General features: G+C 43.8%; 2 protein-coding genes across 3 annotated transcripts in view; both read right to left on the bottom strand.

The window, feature by feature from the left end:
• sdr42e2 (short chain dehydrogenase/reductase family 42E, member 2) overlaps positions 1 to 7,235 on the bottom strand; it is a 45,378-nt gene extending 38,143 nt beyond the window's left edge. Inside the window, 2 exon segments of the mRNA XM_078557660.1 lie at positions 2,863 to 2,958; positions 7,020 to 7,235. Of these exon segments, the coding sequence (XP_078413786.1) occupies positions 2,863 to 2,958; positions 7,020 to 7,235 (312 nt within the window).
• Positions 7,236 to 17,054: 9,819 nt separating this feature from the next.
• The window catches only part of vwa3a (von Willebrand factor A domain containing 3A), a 49,170-nt gene continuing 47,616 nt past the window's right edge, over positions 17,055 to 18,608 (bottom strand). The window contains exons 31-33 of one of the 2 annotated variants that reach the window (XM_078559298.1): positions 18,452 to 18,549; positions 17,893 to 17,963; positions 17,055 to 17,519 (exon numbers count right to left, since the gene is read on the bottom strand). In XM_078559298.1, the coding sequence (XP_078415424.1) occupies positions 17,909 to 17,963; positions 18,452 to 18,549 (153 nt within the window). In that variant the 3' untranslated portion in view covers positions 17,055 to 17,519; positions 17,893 to 17,908. Of the gene's footprint in view, positions 17,964 to 18,451; positions 18,550 to 18,608 lie in introns of both variants that reach the window. The other variant, XM_078559297.1, reaches the window with a different exon arrangement.

Below are 18,608 nucleotides of genomic sequence, written 5' to 3'. Positions count from 1 at the left end.
TCTCCTTTTCCCTCAGGGCCTCTAGGACGTTACGTGCTGACCACTGCCTGATGGACTTGTGGTCAAAGGTGTTTTTCTGCATAAATTTTTCCACCAGGGACAGGTGGTACGGCACGGTCCAACTACTTGGAGCGTTCCGCGGCAGCGTGGCCAGACCCATCCTTCGCAACACCGGGGACAGGTAGAACCTCAGCACGTAGTGACACTTGGTGTTTGCGTACTGAGGGTCTACGCACCGCTTGATGCAGCCACACACAAAGGTGGCCATCAGTATGAGGGCGATGTTGGGCACGTTTTCTCCCCCTTTATCTAGAGGCTTGTACATCGCGTCCCTGCGGACACGATCCATTTTCGACCTCCAGATAAAGCGGAAGATGGCTCGAGTGATCGCCATCGCGCAGGAGTCTGGAATGGGCCAGACCTGCGCCACGTACAGCAACAGCGAGAGTACCTCACACCTGATGACCAGGTTCTTTCCCGCAATGGAGAGGGAGCGTCGCTCCCACATGCCCAGTTTCCTTTTCACCATAGCCACTCGCTCCTTCCAGTTTCTAACGCATGCCCCGGTCCCTCCGAACCATATCCCCAGCACCTTCAGGCCGTCAGCCCTGACAGTGAAGGGGACAAAGGATCGGTCAGCCCAGTTCCCAAAGAACATGGCCTCGCTCTTCCCACGATTTACCTTGGCTCCCGAGGCCAGTTCGAACTGGTCGCAGATGTGCATCAGTCTGCGCACCGACAGCGGATCCGAGCAGAAGACGGCGACGTCGTCCATGTACAGGGAGGCTTTTACCTGAGTGCCTCCACTGCCTGGGATCGTCACTCCTCTTATGCCCGGATCCTTCCTGATGGACTCGGCAAAGGGTTCTATGCAACACACGAAAAGGACAGGCGAGAGAGGACAGCCCTGCCTGACTCCAGATTTAATCGGAAAGCTATCTGTTTCCCACCCATTGATTGATACTGCGCTACTGATGTTAGTGTAGAGCAGTTGGATCCAATTTCGAATTCCCTCCCCAAACCCCATTTTGGAGAGCACATCCCCCATGTAGGTGTGCGATATTCTGTCAAAGGCCTTCTCCTGATCCAAGCTGATGAGGCAGGTATCCACACCCCTGTCCTGTACATAGGCAATCGTATCCCTGAGCAGCGCCAGGCTGTCAGAGATCTTCCTGCCTGGCACAGAGCAGGTCTGGTCAGGGTGAATCACCAATTCCAGAGCGGATTTGACCCGGTTGGCGATGACCTTGGACAGAATCTTATAGTCCACATTCAACAGTGAAATGGGTCGCCAATTTCTAATTTCCTCCCTTTCCCCCTTGTGCTTGTAGATGAGGGTGATGATGCCTTTCCTCATGGATTCTGACATACTACCGGCCAGGAGCATACTCTCGTACACTCCTAGCAGGTCTGGGCCGATCAAGTCCCACAGAGCCGAATACAACTCCGCCGGCAAGCCGTCGCTTCCGGGGGTTTTACTCTTCTCGAAGGACTCGAGGGCCTTAGTCAGTTCATCAGGAGTTAGCGGTTTGTCCAGGCTCTCCCGCGTACTGTGGTCTAAGACCTCCGTGATAGAGGACAGGAAGGACTGGGAGGCCGTGCTGTCCGTGGGCTTCACGTCATACAATCCGGCATAAAAGGATTTGCTGATCCTCAGAATGTCGGACCGTGATGACTTTACTGAGCCGTCTTCTTCCTTCAGGCTGCTGATCACAGAGCGCTCTCTGTGTACCTTTTGGAAGAAGAAACGTGAGCACGTCTCATCCTGCTCCACGGAGCGGACTCTGGAACGGAAGATGATCTTGGAGGCCTCCGAGGCAAAGTATTAAATCAACACCCTGTCTCTTTTTTCAGGTGGATGTAAAAAATACCATCAGCTGAAACATTGCTTCCAGTTCTGGGCACCACACTTTAGGGCGTATGTGATGGCATTGGAGAGAGTGCAGAAAAGATTCATGAGAATGGTTCCAGCGATGAGGAATTTTGGTTATGAAGATAGATTGGAGAAGTTAGGACTGTTTCCTTGGAGAAAAGAAGTTTGAGAGGAGATTTGATAGAGATATTCAAAATCATGAGAGGTCTGGACAGAGTAGATAGGGAGAAACTGTTCCCACTTGTGAAAGGATCAAGAATGAGAGAGCACAGATTTAAAGTAAAAGAAGCAAAACCTATATGGGAAAAGCTTTTTTCATGCAGCGAATAACTAAGGTCTGGAATGCACTGCCTGAGAGGGTGGTGGAGGCAGGTCCAACTGAAGAATTGAAAAGAGAATTAGACTGTTACTTGCAAAGGAAGAATGTGCAGGGTTACAGGGAGAAGGCGGGAGAATGGCACTAAGTAAATTGCTCATTCAGAGAGCCATGATGGGCCAAATGGCCTCCTTCTGCACTGTAACAGTTCTGTGATTCTGTAATAGTTGCTTGGTAATATAGAACTTGGCAATAAAAATACTTCATTGGCAGTAAACCCTTTGTGGGATTCAAACTCAATCTTTGGACTATAAGGCATGAGAGTTACCCACTGAGCCATAGCAGGGCAGGACTGGTCCAGTTGGGTTGCTGGCGCTCCAGGATTCCCCCACTTCCACCCGAGATCAGATTTCACCCATCCGCTTACCTTTAACCTATCAGCTTCAGGCATGGAATACCTGAATACCGGGCCCTCATTAATCAATCCCTAGCCCCTTGCCAGCTTTCCGCCCAATATCCACTGCAGAGAAATGTACCAACCCCTCCCCCCAGCCCACCACCGAGCTATCAATTGTGAAACCACTGAGACCTACAATTAAGTACCAGCTATAAAACAAGGAAAAGGAGAAGCCCCCCTCCTTCTACATTACCCGGACATGGCTGCAACACTCACCTGTTCTGTGCCCGATATTCCATAGGAAGCAGCGTGGTAAACACAATTGACCCCTTGACAGGCCTGATATAGAGCATCATAATCCCTAATGTCACTCTGTAAAATGATGGGAATTAATTCCGTTAGATCATCAGCCCTGGTGGTTTTAGAATCTTGTGAATTATTGGTAGAATCAAGGGCAAATCACTTTCCTAGCAAAGCATTGGATCCCTGGGCCAGACAATTAACACGGATATGGAGACAAAATATTAAGCAAACTGGTAGAGTAGAGCGGTTCAGAATTATGAGGGATTTTAATCCAATAACTGAGCAGAAACTGTTTCCACTGGCAGTTAGCCAGATGACACAAATTCAAGATAATTGGCAAAAAAAAAAGAGGTGAGATTTTTTTTATGCAGCGAGTTGTTGTGATCTGGAATGTGCTGCCTGAAAGGGCGATGAAAGCAGATTCATTAGTGACTTTCAAAAGGGAATTGGATTAATCCTTGAAAAGGAATAAATTCTCAGGACTATGGGGAAAGGGCAGGGCAGTGGATCCAATTGGGTAAGCTCCTTCAAAGAGCCAGCACAGGCACAATGGGCCAAATGGCCTCCTTCAAAGCTGCACGTTTGGGTTGCTGTTCTAATTCATTCTCTCACGATGCACTAGATGGCTGGACATGCCACTGTCAGCTTCAACATGTGGATGTTCCATTATCTCTAGTAAAGAGTAGGGGAGGAATCCCTATCAGAAATCGGTGGGTAATCACGTATATCCAAACATTTCATACTTATGACATAGCAATTGCCTGAGCAGAGGAATGACTTACTATAGAAATAAGGTTCGGTGAGTGAGTGCAGTCTTTCAATGGCTGTGAGATCGCTTTAAGGTAGACAAGAGGAGATTGGAGTTGACATCTTGTGAAAATTTGCATGGATGATTGGGAAGGTGGGCAGTTGAAATTTATGCAAAGGAGGATCTGTTGTATGTTTTTATCCTGCTGCTAGTCACTGATTTCTATTGGACCATAGACCTCGAATGACAAGTTTAATGCTTTCTTTAGTAACGTCTTCAGAGTTGGACAAAAAATCTTGTTGGAAATTGGGTTGCCAACACTTCCTTCCAAATCCCTTCATGACTTCGCTGCTACTGCACAAACTAGCACTGCCAAACATCTGGGATTATCCTGGAATCTCCAGATGTTTATCTCCAGGACACTGCTGCCAGCAACACCAGGAGAGAAATCTTAGCAGCATTAAAAAGATTTGTGGGCATTTTAATCACTTCCATTATTAGCTATAAAAATGTTGGAGATGAGGAAAAAAGGGCTGTTTGGTCAACAGTCATGAATCACCCAGCCGGGTGACAAAGGGTATGACTGCTCTCCAATCGGTGTGGGAAGGTGGGGCTCTGTGAGGATGGGCATGTCAGGCAGCTAATGGCAGAAGTATAGAGGAGGGACTCTGTAAAGATGGACATGCCCAGAAACCAATAGTGGGAATGGGGGGGGGGGGGGGGGGTGGCATTTGGCAGCAGGAGGTCATGTGATGAGATCAGGACTATCACAATCACAATGTTTTGGATTTCCAGCATCCGCAGTTTTTTGTTTTTATCTATCACAATCAGAGTTGGTAGCACAAGTTAGAAAGGGCTCAAGATCTCTAAGTGTAACTAGATGTACAACAGATGGAACACAAGATACTGAGGGCTATAAAAAGGTCACATCAAGGAGGACAATGAGTTATGGATGAATCATATGGGCTCTAACACCAAACAGATACTGTGAAATTTTGTTCCAATTACCCTAGAAGGGGATCACAGAGATGTGTTCAGACTCTCCTCAGGACAGGTTAAGTGGGGTTTAGGTTGGGTTGGACAGCAGAGGGTCCATGGACAGCCTTAATATGCTGAGAGGCCTTTGGTCATTCAGTGCTTCTTATGTACTTACCACCTACTATTTTGCAAAATGGGTGGGGTCAGTCCTTGGCTGCATGAGTTCACACAGAGTGTTGAAACTTCTAGGTTTCATCAATGCAAGAAACCACAAATGGGAACAAGTGGACTAATATAAGGCACAGCAACACAAACATTCAGGAAGTTACTTCAATTAAATGAAAACTTTTATACAGAAAATTAAGCCACTTTGATTCATCCATGTAAATTAAGCAATGAAGTGTGATGATTGTTTGCCAATACCCAAGGCTAGCTATCATTCACTTCCTTGTTAGGTAATTCCACAGAATGTTTGTTGCAGCAACACAATATTGTTCTGCTGTTGACTGAAGAGAATTTCATTTGGAGAAAGGCCATCAATCAAAGCAACTATCATTCTTCTAATTAACACGCCCCAGCTAAATCTCTGTGAATCCATTTCAAATACCCATAACTTTCAATGATGTAGTCTTTCCACACAAGTTAATATTAACAGCAAACATAAGTGTGTGCCTTTGATCTGCTATCCAAATTCACTAACAAAGCCCTGGGACCAATCTACAAGTTTCCACTATATACAGTGTGATCCATATTTGCTAGTAATCAGGCTAAGGGCTGGAATTTTCCGACCCCGGGAGGATCTTCTGGTCCCGCCGAAGCCAATGGATACCTGACTGGTTCGCCACATCCAGGCAGAATGCTGAAATCATACCGCATTGGGTACATAGGGAACATACAAACAAGGAGCAGGAGTAGGCCATTCAGCCCCTTGAGCCTGCTCCGCCATTTAGTAAGATCATGGCTGATCTGATAGTAACCTCAAATCTGCATCCCACCTACCCCCGATAACCCATCACCCCCTTGCTTACTAAGAATCTATCCACCTCTGCCTTAAAAATATTCAAAGACTCTGCTTCCACCATCTTTTCAGGAAGAGAGTTCCAAAGACTCACAACTCTCTGAGTGAAAAAATTGCACCTCATCTCTGTTTTAAATGGATGACCCCCTATTTTTAAACAGGAACCCCTAGTTCTAGATTCGTCCACAAGAGGAAACATCCTCTCTACATCCACCCTGTCAAGACCTCTCAGGATCTTATATGTTTCAATCAAGTCACATCTTACTCTTCTAAACTCCAGCGGATGCAAGCCTAGACTGTCCAACCTTTCCTGATAAGACAACCCGCCCATTCCAGGTATTAGTCTAGTAAACCTCCTTTGAACTGCTACCAACGCATTTACATCCTTCCTTAAATAAGGTGACCAATACTGTACACAGTACTCCAAATGTGGTCTCACTAGTGCCCTGTACAACTGAAGCATAACCTCTCTACTTTTGTATTCAATTCTCCTTGCAATAAGTGATAACATTCTATTAGCTTTCCTAATTATTTTCTGTGCTTGCATACTAGCCTTTTGTGATTCATGCACTAGGACACCCAGATCCCTCTTTCATCTTTTCACTTCCCTCATTGTTAGCTTTCAAGGTATTAATCACAGTGCAGAGAGCTGTTCCAGACTGATATAAAAATAGTTCTGAAGATGCCCCAACGTACATCATACAGAATAGAAAGAAATTATGTGCACTTATCTGGTGCCTTTCATGACTACTGACTGGAAAGTGCACATGCTTGGAAGTCAGGTGGGAACTGTGCTGTACCTCCAAGTGCTTGAAATAATCACAAGACATTTACAGGAAAAGAAGACCATTTGGCCCATCTTAGCCCATCCATCCAAAAAGAGCCTCCAGTCCCTATACCACAACATCGAATTGTTTCAAATAATCACAGTGCTTCTCTCTCCAATAAGCTACCAAGAGTCCATTACTGTATTGATCACTCTCTGAGTGAAGGGTTTCCTGTCATCAATGCAAAATTTTCTCTTTCTCTAAATCTCTAAATTAAACCTTTGCTTCTTGCCCAACAGTGTTGATTTAATTTGAAATAATATCCTAGTTTTATTTGTTTTACCTCATTTGCTATCTAATGTGCCTCTATAAGACCTGCTCTCGCTGCTGATAAGTCCATCTCCATTCTTTCCTCATATCTCAACGCTTTGATGCTGGGGATCTATCTCCTCAATACTGACTAACATCCACATGCTGATGAACACAGAATTCACAATTAAAAATATAATGGGGCGGGGGAAAAAAATTGTGCTGTTAAACAAGGAGTGTGAATGTGTTCATAATCCTCCAAGTCTGACTGCATTGTCATTAACGTTGACAAGTGAAATAACTATCTTACCTGCAGGAAGACAGCTCCTTTGGGAAGGCACCATCTTGGTTTGTGTATGTCCACGAGGATGACAGATATGCCTGATTGGGCAAGGGCGCAGACTACCCTGTACCCGAAATATCCAGCACCTCCTGTCACCAGAGCGCTCCTGGAAGTCTTCCCATTCGGCTGTCTCATGTGTCCATTGATTGAGCGGCTGTGTGCCTTTGACCAGTGGGGTACCATTTCATTAAACCTGTACTTGGTGCTGTTACTGAAGAGGTATCTGTTGGATTAAGCTTGCATAACTCCATTTGAGTATCGCTTGGGGAGGAAGCGTAGGGGGTGTGGTGTCCCTTCAAAATATCACCCAGCCGACTCAGCCACTGAGGAATAACAAGAAACTTAGTTAATAGCAAAATGAGTTGGGGTTCCTTATCTAAAATAACCTATTCAAAGACAGTGGCTTGTCCGAGGGTCATTAACTAAAAGGCAAAAAAAAAGCTTTATACAGGGGCATAACTAATAAAGACAACAATCAAAACTAAGTAACTCCTCAGATACTGAAGCAGTCTGTGCTTACATGCAGCGAGACCTGAAACACATTTAGGCTATGGCTGATAAGCGGCAAGTAACATTCATACCACACAAGCGCTAGGCAATGACCATCTCCAACAAGAGGCAATCTAACTATCTCCCCTTGACATTCAACAAAATTGCCATCGCTGAATCCCTCACCATCAACATCCATTGGCCAGAAACGTAACTAGACCAACCATATAAATACTGTGGCTACAACAGCAGGTCAGAGACTGGGAAACCTGCAGTGAGTGATTCATCTCCTGACTCCCTAAAGTTTGTCCACCATCTGCAAGGATCAAGTCAGGAGTGAGATGGAATAATTTTCATTTACCTGAATGAGTATGGCTCCAACAACACCCAAGAAGCTCAACACCATCCAGGAAAAACATTCTGCTTAATTGGCACCCCATCCACCACCTTAAACTTTCACTCCCTCCACCACTGACGCACAGTGGTAGCAGTGTGTACTGTCTATAAAATGCACTGCAGCAATTCGTCAAGGCTCCTTTGACAGCACCTTCCAAACCTGTGACCTCTGCCATTTAAAATGGTAAGGGCAGCAGACACTTGGGAACACCACCATCTGCAAGTTCCCATCCAAGACACACATCATCCTAATTTGAAACTATATTGTCATTCCTTCACTGTCGCTGGATCAAAATCCTGAACTGCCCCCCAACCCCCACCACCTAACAGCACTGTGGGTGTACGCACACTAGATGGACTGCAGCAGTTCAAGAAAGTGGCTCATGACCACCTTCTCAAGGGTAATTAGGGATGGGCAATACATGCTGGCATTGCCAGCGACGTTCACAATCTGTGAATGAATAAAAAAACACATCCATAAAATTGGAGGAAACTTTCTAAACTTAAATACTAATGTTGTAACTGATGTCGACTACCCACTGCAGTCACTGTGGTGCCCATCGCTTATGTAAGGCCTCAAGCGAACCAATGGACACCACAAGCTCCTTCTCCAGTACCACTCAGGCATAGAAAAAGCCACAGAAGGAGAGATTAGCAGCCAGAGCAACCTTCCCCGCAACATATGCAGAGCATGTTTAATCTGGACCTGTGGCTGGTCACCTTGGCCAGAGGTAGGAGCAGACTCAAAAGGAGGATCTCTGATCTGCCCACTCCGCTCCACACTAGTTACCCAAAGATCAGGAACGTGGGACTGAAGTGCAGTGAGAAATTGAAGTACTCTTCAAATAGTGGAACAGGAGCTGCAACCTTTCACAAGAAACAAGAATATGGAACTGGGTCTTGTGCAGGCTGATAGCAGTTGGGAGGAAGAGGAGCTGAAAAAATGGCTGAGAAAGTGATTCAGAGGGGAGTTCAGATGGAATTAGTGACCACAGATGGTGGATCAGAGAGAGATCGGGGGAATGAGGAATAGAGCAATGTTGGAGAAATGGAAGTTGGCTGCAGCAACATCCAGCTAGAGGAGATAGAGGATGGGTCAACAACATGAAGGGATTTTGAAAGCAAGTGTGCTTTTTGTTATTCTTTCATGAGTTGTGGGCATTGCTGGCAAGGCCAGAATTGCCCATCCCTAACTGCCTTTGACCCTGATTGGCTTGCTAGCCATTTCAGAGAGAAATTAAGAGTCAACCACATTGTGCTGAGTCATATGTAGGCCAGACTGGGTAAGATTTCCTTAGTGAGCCAGATGGGTTTTTACGACAATAAATGATAGTTTCATGGTAACCATTATTACAACTAGTTTTCAATTCCAGATTTTTAATTGAATTTAAATTCCACCAGTTGCCATGGTGAGATTTGAACCCATGCCCCCTCTGGATTACTAGTCCAGTGACATTAGCACTACACCACCATCTCCCTTATTTAAGGTGTCTTAAACTTAACTTCCCTGGATACCAAAAACTGCTGGGGCTTTCCAATTACAGAGGAAATTGGGAGTCTAAAACTGACCAGGAAGGATCAGAGAATCGTACAGAACAAAAGGAAGCCATTTGGCCCATTGTGCCTGTGTCAGCTCTTTGAAAGAGCTATCCAATTAGACCCACTTCCTCTCAGCCTTTCCACATAATCCATGGATAAGAAGGAAAAAGCACAACCAAAATTCCTGCTCTCAGTCACTGCACACCGATTCCACTTGCTAAATGCGCATCAGGTACAAACATGATTAACTTTGCGCCATTGGTTAAATATTCCACAGACATCCAGTGTGCTGGCTCACACCTGAAGAATGACCACTTGAGGATGAGTTGCTAGATCCTGTTGGATCAGTATTCCAGAATGGGTCAGTAGTTTCAGAAGGAGTGTTCAGTGAAGACTGGGTACTTGAGTGCGGCACATATTCAAGGCAATAGTTTCAAAAATATTGAAGACGTTTTGTACAAGATTACACTCAGTCAGGTGGGAATCTGAACTGACCCAGAATGGTCAAGGAACTAGAAGGACAACCTGAAAATTGAGGAATGGTTTGGAGTAAATTGTGGGACTAGCTGATTTGTTCCTGCAGAGAACCTGCATGGACAAGATGGGCCAAATGGCCTCCTTCTGTGCTTTAACCATTCTATGTATGTACCATAATGTTATATAAAAACCAGTAAAGTATCCCAATAAAGCAAACTACACATTATATAGAGATTAATTTTAACAACAGCTTGCATTTATATAACACCTTTAGTGTAGTAAAATGTCCCAGGATGCTTCACAGGAGCGTTATCAAACAAAATGAGACACTGGACCACATAAGGAGATATTATAACAGAAGACTAAATACTTGGTCAAAGAAGTAGTTTTCAAAGTGCATCTTAAAGGAAGAGAGAGGTAGAGAGGCCGAGGGGTTTAGAGAGGGAATTCCAAAGGTTAGGGTCAAGGCAGCTAAAGGGCACAGCCACCAATATTGGAGTGATTAAAACTGGAGATGCACAAGAAACCAGAATTAGAGGAAAGCAGAGAGTCAGAGGGTTTTAGGACTGCAGGAGATTCCAGAGGTAGAGAGGTCAAGACCATGGAGGGAGTTGAAAACAAGTCTGTCACATAAAAGAATACAGGTTTTATCAGATCAGGTAAAAAGTTGGAAGTGGTTGTCTGACCAAAACTTACCTTTCTTCTTCTGTTAAAGCGAATATAATAAATGTTATTTTGAACACACCCCTCAGCTGAGTTGGAACACTTGCCAACTCTCACTCTGTAACAGTGAGACACTCAATAACATGGACCCAGCTCATGGCACTGAACCAGTCCCAGGGAAGGGGGTAAATGTAGACACTTCCCACCTGCCCTGCAAGGAGATAGAGCCATAACCCATCATCATACTTAGCCAGTCCTCCGAATGACACCACATCCCACCTGCCCTCCTTGAGAAAGGTGCTAGCACAGACATACCTCCCCACCAGGGGTGTAGCTTAAATACACCTGAACCCATTAAACATCTCTCTGCAAGAACTCAAGTAACAGTATCGACTCTGAAATGATGGTGAATTATATACAATTAATCCCAAAATACGGTGACTGCATCAATTGCCATGTAAGGTGTTAGATATAGCTGTAACTACCAGCCTATGAAGGATAAATTATTCTCAACTCTCAGATCCCTCCCCTGGAGATTATTTATTTCAGGAAGATTCGGGAGATTTCCAAATCTTCAACGGAGTTTATTGTTACCGCACCTGACACCTTGTGTATTAAAACAATGTTCCCTCCCGCAAACGTGCAAAATCCCCTCATTCGAGGGAATACGATCTCGGTGGATCCGATGTGAACCAACAGCAACTGATTATCAGCAGCAGCGGCAAAACGTTATTAAGTTTAACGCAACCCATGATGTACCTGAATGGACCGCCTGTGCTTATTTTCTATAAAGCAATTCTTACCTGTTGCCCTGAAATCTCAAGGTGCTGGAAATTGCAGGAAAGGTTTACAATTAATTCCCTAAGAGAAGGGTTAATATTCTAGAGGCACTTGTCATCTGTCTTCAATTTGGGGCGGGGGGGGGGGGGGGGTCGGCTCCTGTTACTGTATTTACTGTACAAAGGACGCCCATCCGTGTTCCCGATTTAGCAGGTAACTGTCACGTACATACGGTATTACTGCTCAGGTTACACACCGAACAGTTAAAGAGACAGTAAGAGGAGTTTGAGTTCTTCCTGCAACTTTCCACTACAGTACCCATTCTTCACCTGCAAAACATCAGGTATTCAAGCACATTTACATACCCCAGTCTCTTACCGATTGTCACCAAATGGAGCTGAATTACTTGGCTGATTTTCTGATGAAAGGTCATTGACCAGGAACGTTAATTCTGTTTCTCTCTCCACAGATGCTGCCAGAGATGCCGCGTATTTCCAGATTATTTTGTTTCTATTTCAGAATAAAAGTTTTAATTTTCTTTTGTTTTGCATAAATCAAAATGAATTACGATTAGGGCATTGTTTTAGTACATGGGATTTTTACCTGTGTTTGGTGATCTTAACTTTCAGTTCCAAGCTTTGTTGTTTTTTAAGTCACAGTGCCATCAGTAACTTGCTGCAACTTTCTGCTTCTGTGCAATTATCTTGCTTGTAAATAAATCCACCTATTAGTTTTAGCCTGAATTTTAAAAAATCTTACAGTGTGGTGCTTACCATCTTTAAGGGAAGAAAATCATAATGTAGACATCATGTGTGCCTCCAGTGCACTACAGTTCATATATACATTCCAATGAGAAATAAATATTTCAAGGGGAGGACTTACCATCTGTGGTTAACTAAAAAAGTTAAAGATGGTATCAAATTTAAACTCACTGGAGGAAGAGGCTCCATAAATATCCCCACCTTCAATGATGGTGGAGCCCAGCAGATCAGTGCAAAATATAAGGCTGAAACATTTGCAGCAATCTTCAGCCAGAAGTGCCAAGTAGATGATCCATCTCAGCCTCCTCCGGAGGTCCCCAGCAGCACAGATGCCAGTCTTCGGCCAATTCAATTCACTCCATGTGATATCAAGAAACAGCTGAAGGTACAGGATACTGCAAAGGCTATGGGCCCTGACAATATCCCAGCAATAATACTGAAGACTTGTGCTCCATAACTTGCTGTGCCCCCTAGCCAAACTGTTCCAGTACAGCTACAACACTGGCATCTATTTCTAGCAATATGGAAGTTTGACCAGGTATGTCTTGTACACAAAAAGCAGGACAAATGCAACCCGGCCAATTACCACCCCATCAGTCTACTCTCGATCATCACTAAAGTGATGGAAGGGGCCATTAACAGTGCATTCACGTGGCCCTTACTTAGAAATAACCTGTTCACTGACGCTCGGCTTGGGTTCCACCAGGGCCACTCAGCTCCAGACCTCATTACAGCCTTGGTTCAAACATGGACAAAAGAGCTGAACTCCAGAGGTGAGGTGAGAGTGACTGCCCTTGACATCAAGGCAGCATTTGACTGGGTGTGGCATCAAGGAGCCCTAGCAAAACTGGAATCAATAGGAAATGGGGGAAAACTCTCCACTGGTTGGAGTCATACCTAGCACAAAGGAAGATGGTTGTGGTTGTTGGAGGTCAATCATCTCAGTTCCAGGGTATCACTGCAGGAGTTTCTCAGGATAGTATCCTTGGCCCAATCATCTTCAGCTGCTTCATCAATGACCTTCCTTCCATCATAAGGTCAGAAGTAGGAATGTTCGCTGATGATTGCACAATATTCAGCACAACTCACAACTCCTCAGATACTGAAGCAGCCTATATCCAAATGCAGCAAGACCTGGACAATATCCAGGCTTGGGCTGACAAGTGGCAAGTAACATTTGCACCACGCAAGTGCCAGGCAATGACCATCTCCAACAAGAGAGAATCTAACCAATGCTCCTTGATATTCAATGACATCAACATCGCAGAATCCCCACTATCAACATCCTGGGGAGTACCATTGACCAGAAACTGAACTGGACTAGCCACATAAATACTGTGGCAACAAGACCAGGTCAGAGGCTAGGGATCCTGCAGTGAGTTACTCACCTCCTGACTCTCCAAAGCCTGTCCACCATCTACAAGTCAGGAGTGTGATGGAATACTCCCCACTTGCCTGGATGAGTGCAGCTCCAAGAAGCTTGACACCATCCAGGACAAAGCAGCCCATTTGATTGATACAGCATCCACAAACATTCACTCCTTCCACCACCAACTGGCAGCAGTGTGTACCATCTACAAGATGCACTGCAGGAACTGACCAAGCCTCCTGAGACAGCACCTTCCAATCCCACAACCACCACCATCTAGAAGGACAAGGGCAGCAGACGCATGGGAGCACCACCACGTGGAAGTCACCCTCGTTGCCATTCACCATCCTGACTTGGAAATATACCATTGTTCCTTCACTGTCGCTGGGTCAAAATCCTGGAATTCCATCCCCAACAGCACTGTGGGTGTACCTACACCACATGGACTGCAGCAGTTCAAGAATGCAGCTCACCATCACCTTCTCAAGGGCAATTAGGGATGGACAATAAATGCTGGCTTGGCTGGTGACACCCACATTCCATAAACAAATATGAAAAAAACTTAAAGAAGAAGCACATAAATATACAAAGATGAGTGCCAGGTCAGAAGATTGGACAGAATATTTAAAACAAAAGCAAAGAATGACTAAAAGATTAATAAGGAGGGAAAAATTAGAGTAAAAGAGAAAGCTAGCTAGAAATATAAAGACAGATAGTAGGAGTTTCCATAGATATTTAAAAAAGAGTTAACAAAGTGAGCATTGGTCCAATAGAAAGTGAGTCTGGTGAATTAATAATGGAAAATAAGGAGGTGGCAGGTGAATTGAACAGGTATTTTGCATCAGTCTTCACTATAGAGGATACAAGTAACATCCCAGAAATAGGTGTAAATCAGGAAATGGAAGGGAAGGAGGAACTTAAAAAAAACTACAATCACCAGGGAATTGGTTCTGAGCAAATTGTTGCAGCTGCGGGCTGACAAGTCCCTGGGTCCTGATGGGCTCCATCCTAGGGTCTTAAAAGCAGTGGTTTGCGAGATAGTTAATGCATTTGGTTTTAATTTTCTAAAATTCCCTAGATTCAGAGAAGATTCCATTAGATTGGAAAATAGTGAATGTAACACCTTTATTCAAAAAGAGAGGGAGAGAGAAAGCAAGAAACTACAGGCTAGGTAGCTTAACATCTGTCATAGCGAAAATGTTATAAGCTATTATTAAAGACGTTCTATCAGGGCATTTAGAAAAATTCAAGGTAATGAGGCAGAATCAGCATGGTTTTGTGAAAGGGAAATCATGTTTGACCAATTTATTGGAGTTCTTTGAAGATGTAACATATGCTGTGGATAATGTGGAACCAGTGGATGTACTGTACTTAGATTTCCAGAGGGCATTTGATAAGGTGCCACATCAAAGGCTATTGCAGAAAATAAAAGCTCATGGTGTAGGGGGTAACATATTGAAATGGATAGAAGATTGGCTGGCTAACAGGAAGCAGAGAGTAGGCATAAATGCACAGTTTTCTGGCTGGAAGGATGTAATGAGTGGTGTGCCACAGGGATCAGTACTGGGGCCTCAATCTTTTATAATTTATATAAATGACTTGGATGAAGGGACCAATGGTGTGGTTGCTAAATTTGCTGATGACACAAAGATAGATAGGAAAGTAAGTTGCATAGGGAATATAAAGAGTCTACAAAAGGATATAGATAGGTTAAGTGAGTGGGCAAAGGTCTGGTAAATGGAGTATAATGTGGGAAATGTGAAATTGTCCATATTAGCATGAAGAATAAAAAGGAAGCATATTATCTAAATGGTGAGAGATTGCAGAGCCCTGAGATACAGAGGGGTCTAAGTAGCCTTGTGCATGGATCACAAAAGGCTAGTATGCAGGTACAGCAAGTAATTAGGAAAGCTAATAGAATGTTATCATTTATTGTGAGGGGAATTGAATACAAAAGTAGGGAGGTTATGCTTCAGTTATACAGGGCATTGGTGAAGCCACATCTGGATTACCATGTACAGTATTGGTCTCCTTATTTAAGGAAGGATGTAATGCATTGGAAGCAGTTCAGAGGTTTACTAGATTAATACCTGGAATGGGCGGGTTGTCTTATAAGGAAAGGTCAGACAGGCTAGGCTTGTATCCGCTAGAGTTTAGAAGAGTAAGAGGCAAGTTGATTGAAACATATAAGATCCTGAGGGGTCTTGACAGAGTGGATGTGGAAAGGATGTTGTGGGAGAATCTAAAGCTAAGGGTCACTGTTTAAAAATAAGGGGTCACCCATTTAAGACAGAGATGAGAATGCATTTTTTCTCTCACAGGGTTGTGAATCTTTGGAACTCTCTTCCTGAAAAGGCAGTGGAAGCAGAGCCTTTGAATATTTTTAAGGCAGAGGTGGATAGATTCTTGATAAGCAAGGGGGTGAAAGGTTATTGCAGGTAGGCAGGAATGTGGAGTTGAGGTTACTATCAGACCAGCCATGATCTTACTGAATGGCGGAGCAGGCTCGAGAGGCTGAGTGGCCTCCTCCTGCTTCTAATTTGGAGGTATGTTCAATAAGAAACCCATGCTCTATATCTTGGTTATAGGGTAATCACTGCCTTTGGGATGCTGACCCACTTACAGCTAGTGGGCTCAGGTTTCCCTTCACTGGTAACTATGTCTGTTTATTGAACCAGTATTTGTGCTGTGACCATAAAATTAACATAGTTGGGAGAAAACCTTCACTGTGACATTGCCATATTTAGCTCCTACCAACACCTACATACCTATAGCAACCTTCTTTCATTTCACATCCTCCAACTATGCTCCTCAGTCTTCCCCCATTGGTGTCAGAAACCAGAATCCACACCTTAATGACCTCAAGGCTCTAATTCCTCAGTGCCCTTTTAGCCAGCTCCCCCACCTCCACCCTACACCAATTAAAACTCTCCCCAAATTCTGTGAAAGAATAAAAAGTTATAAAAATATTCCTGTAGAGAATAGAACAAAAGGCTGTTTGGATGATTCTTTGACTGACAGTCAATCTGGTAACAAATAGTTTGTTTTCCAATGGACATGGGAAGGCAGTGTGATTTGTCCATTGGGCAACTAATGGGGGCAAGGTGTATAGAGCAACCAATGAGGCAGGGCAGTTGAAGATCATATGATGAAACTTCAAGAATACATCGAACCAGAGCTGACAATTCTAGCAGCAACTGAGACTAATTGTACATCCCAGTTCGCCTCCTCCACTTCTCTACCTTCCGTCTGCTCTTTCACCTTCCTTCTTTTCAATAATGACACCCCTGCCCACTGACTCTCCCCCCACAGATCCTTCCAACCTACCAGCTCCAGCCTGCATTAAAAAGTCTCTTTTCTAAAGCCAAACTTATTGCTTCTTCCCAACTGCTTTTCCACCCTTCTCCCTCTCTCCCCCTGCTCAGTGCCCTCTCTTCTCCTCGTGTTGTGTGATATTTAAATGAATGTGAAGGATGCTAAAAGAATGCAAGATGGTTGCTGAAGAAAACACAGGCCCAAGCTTTTTTATTCTAAATTCACATTGTTTATTTTAATCTTTCATAAAATGTACAAAAAATTACAAATTATTAAGGAATTAAAGGACACACATCCACAAAATCAGAGTGTAAATTATTCCAGTAATTCACAGAAATTACATTCAGTATGAAATAAAACATTTTAAAATGTAACATGAAATCATATGAAGAAGTGCCTGGAAATTTGTCGAGCAAATCTAACAGATATCCTTGTTTCGAAGCATCGTTTGTGAAGTTAGTCCCAGGTCCCATTAGATGTGAGTCTCTATTCAGAAGGAATTGTAGTTGATGCACAGTAACTGTTGTTATGTAGCCAACTACCTTTCATGCAGCAAGATCCCACCACTTTAGGTAACCAACTAGTTAGTTTTGGTTGAGGGGAGAATGTTGGCCAGGTGATTGGGATAATTTCCCCTGCTTTTCTTTGAATAGAGCCAGGGGTTCTTGTACAGTCCACCTGAACAGACAGACATGGCTTCAGTTTAATGTCTTATCTGAAATATCACATCATCGATAGTGCAGTGCTCCCTCAGTACTGCACTGAAGTGTCAGAATAGAGGATCTACGTAGAGTTGAGTGAGAATGAAAGACATATTGACAGTGCAGAATCACCAAAATGATACCTGCCATCCAGGGCTTAAATGATTAAATTATACTGGACAGGTTGCATGGACTTGGCTTGTATTCACTTGAGTTTAGACAGGTTGAGGGGTGATCTAATCGAGGTATTTAACATGATAAAAAGATTTGATAGGTTAGATAAAGTAATACTTCCTCTGATGATGGAATGCAGGAGACACTGATTACAATTCATTCTGCTTTGTCCTCACCGACTAGTGCTGTGCTCTAAGTTCCAGGGACCGTCTGATCTGGTTTCATTTGTTTTTCCAAAAGTAAGTGTCTGTTGAAAATGAGAAAAGCAGCCAATTACACCAGCTACTTCTGTTATACCGTGCACATTATTCAGGACAGGTCCGTCAATAGCATTATGACTACATGAATCATGCCTATCAATATCATCGATAGTTTGCCCTTATCACTATCATTAACACTCCCTTTGTCCTTTTGTTCATGACATCTTTGTCAATCTCTTCTTTGCCCCACCTATCGCTGGCCTTCTATCCAGCTTCACCTGCTCCACACCCCTTAAACAGAATAAATTTCATCACATTTCTCTGTAGCTCTGAAGAAAGGTCATACGGACTTGAAACGTTAACTCTGTTTCTCTCTCCAAAGATGCTGTCAGACCTGCTGAGTTTTTCCAGCATTTTCTGTTTTTGTCCCATCAATATCAGTATTGTACTTGAGTTCATTCCCATTGCTCTGATGGGCTGAATTCTGTGAAACCAAGGATAAACAGGGAGGAAGAGAAATCACAGAGGCACTAACCTGAAGGATTTAGCTTGTGTTAGGAATTGTCTAGCTTTATTGATTTCCCCAGAAAGTCTCTTTAAATCGTCTCCCTCAAATGCAGGAAGATTAGGATCCTGCAACCAGAAAACATAGCACTTTACAAACAAGAAATTCACTCATGATTTCCATTGGT

Source organism: Cetorhinus maximus, chromosome 15, assembly GCF_964194155.1.
Source record: "Cetorhinus maximus chromosome 15, sCetMax3.hap1.1, whole genome shotgun sequence".
Classification (NCBI taxonomy): Eukaryota; Metazoa; Chordata; class Chondrichthyes; order Lamniformes; family Cetorhinidae; genus Cetorhinus; species Cetorhinus maximus.
Note: the sequence above shows the minus strand (reverse complement) of the source record. Positions and strands in the feature narration are given on the sequence as shown.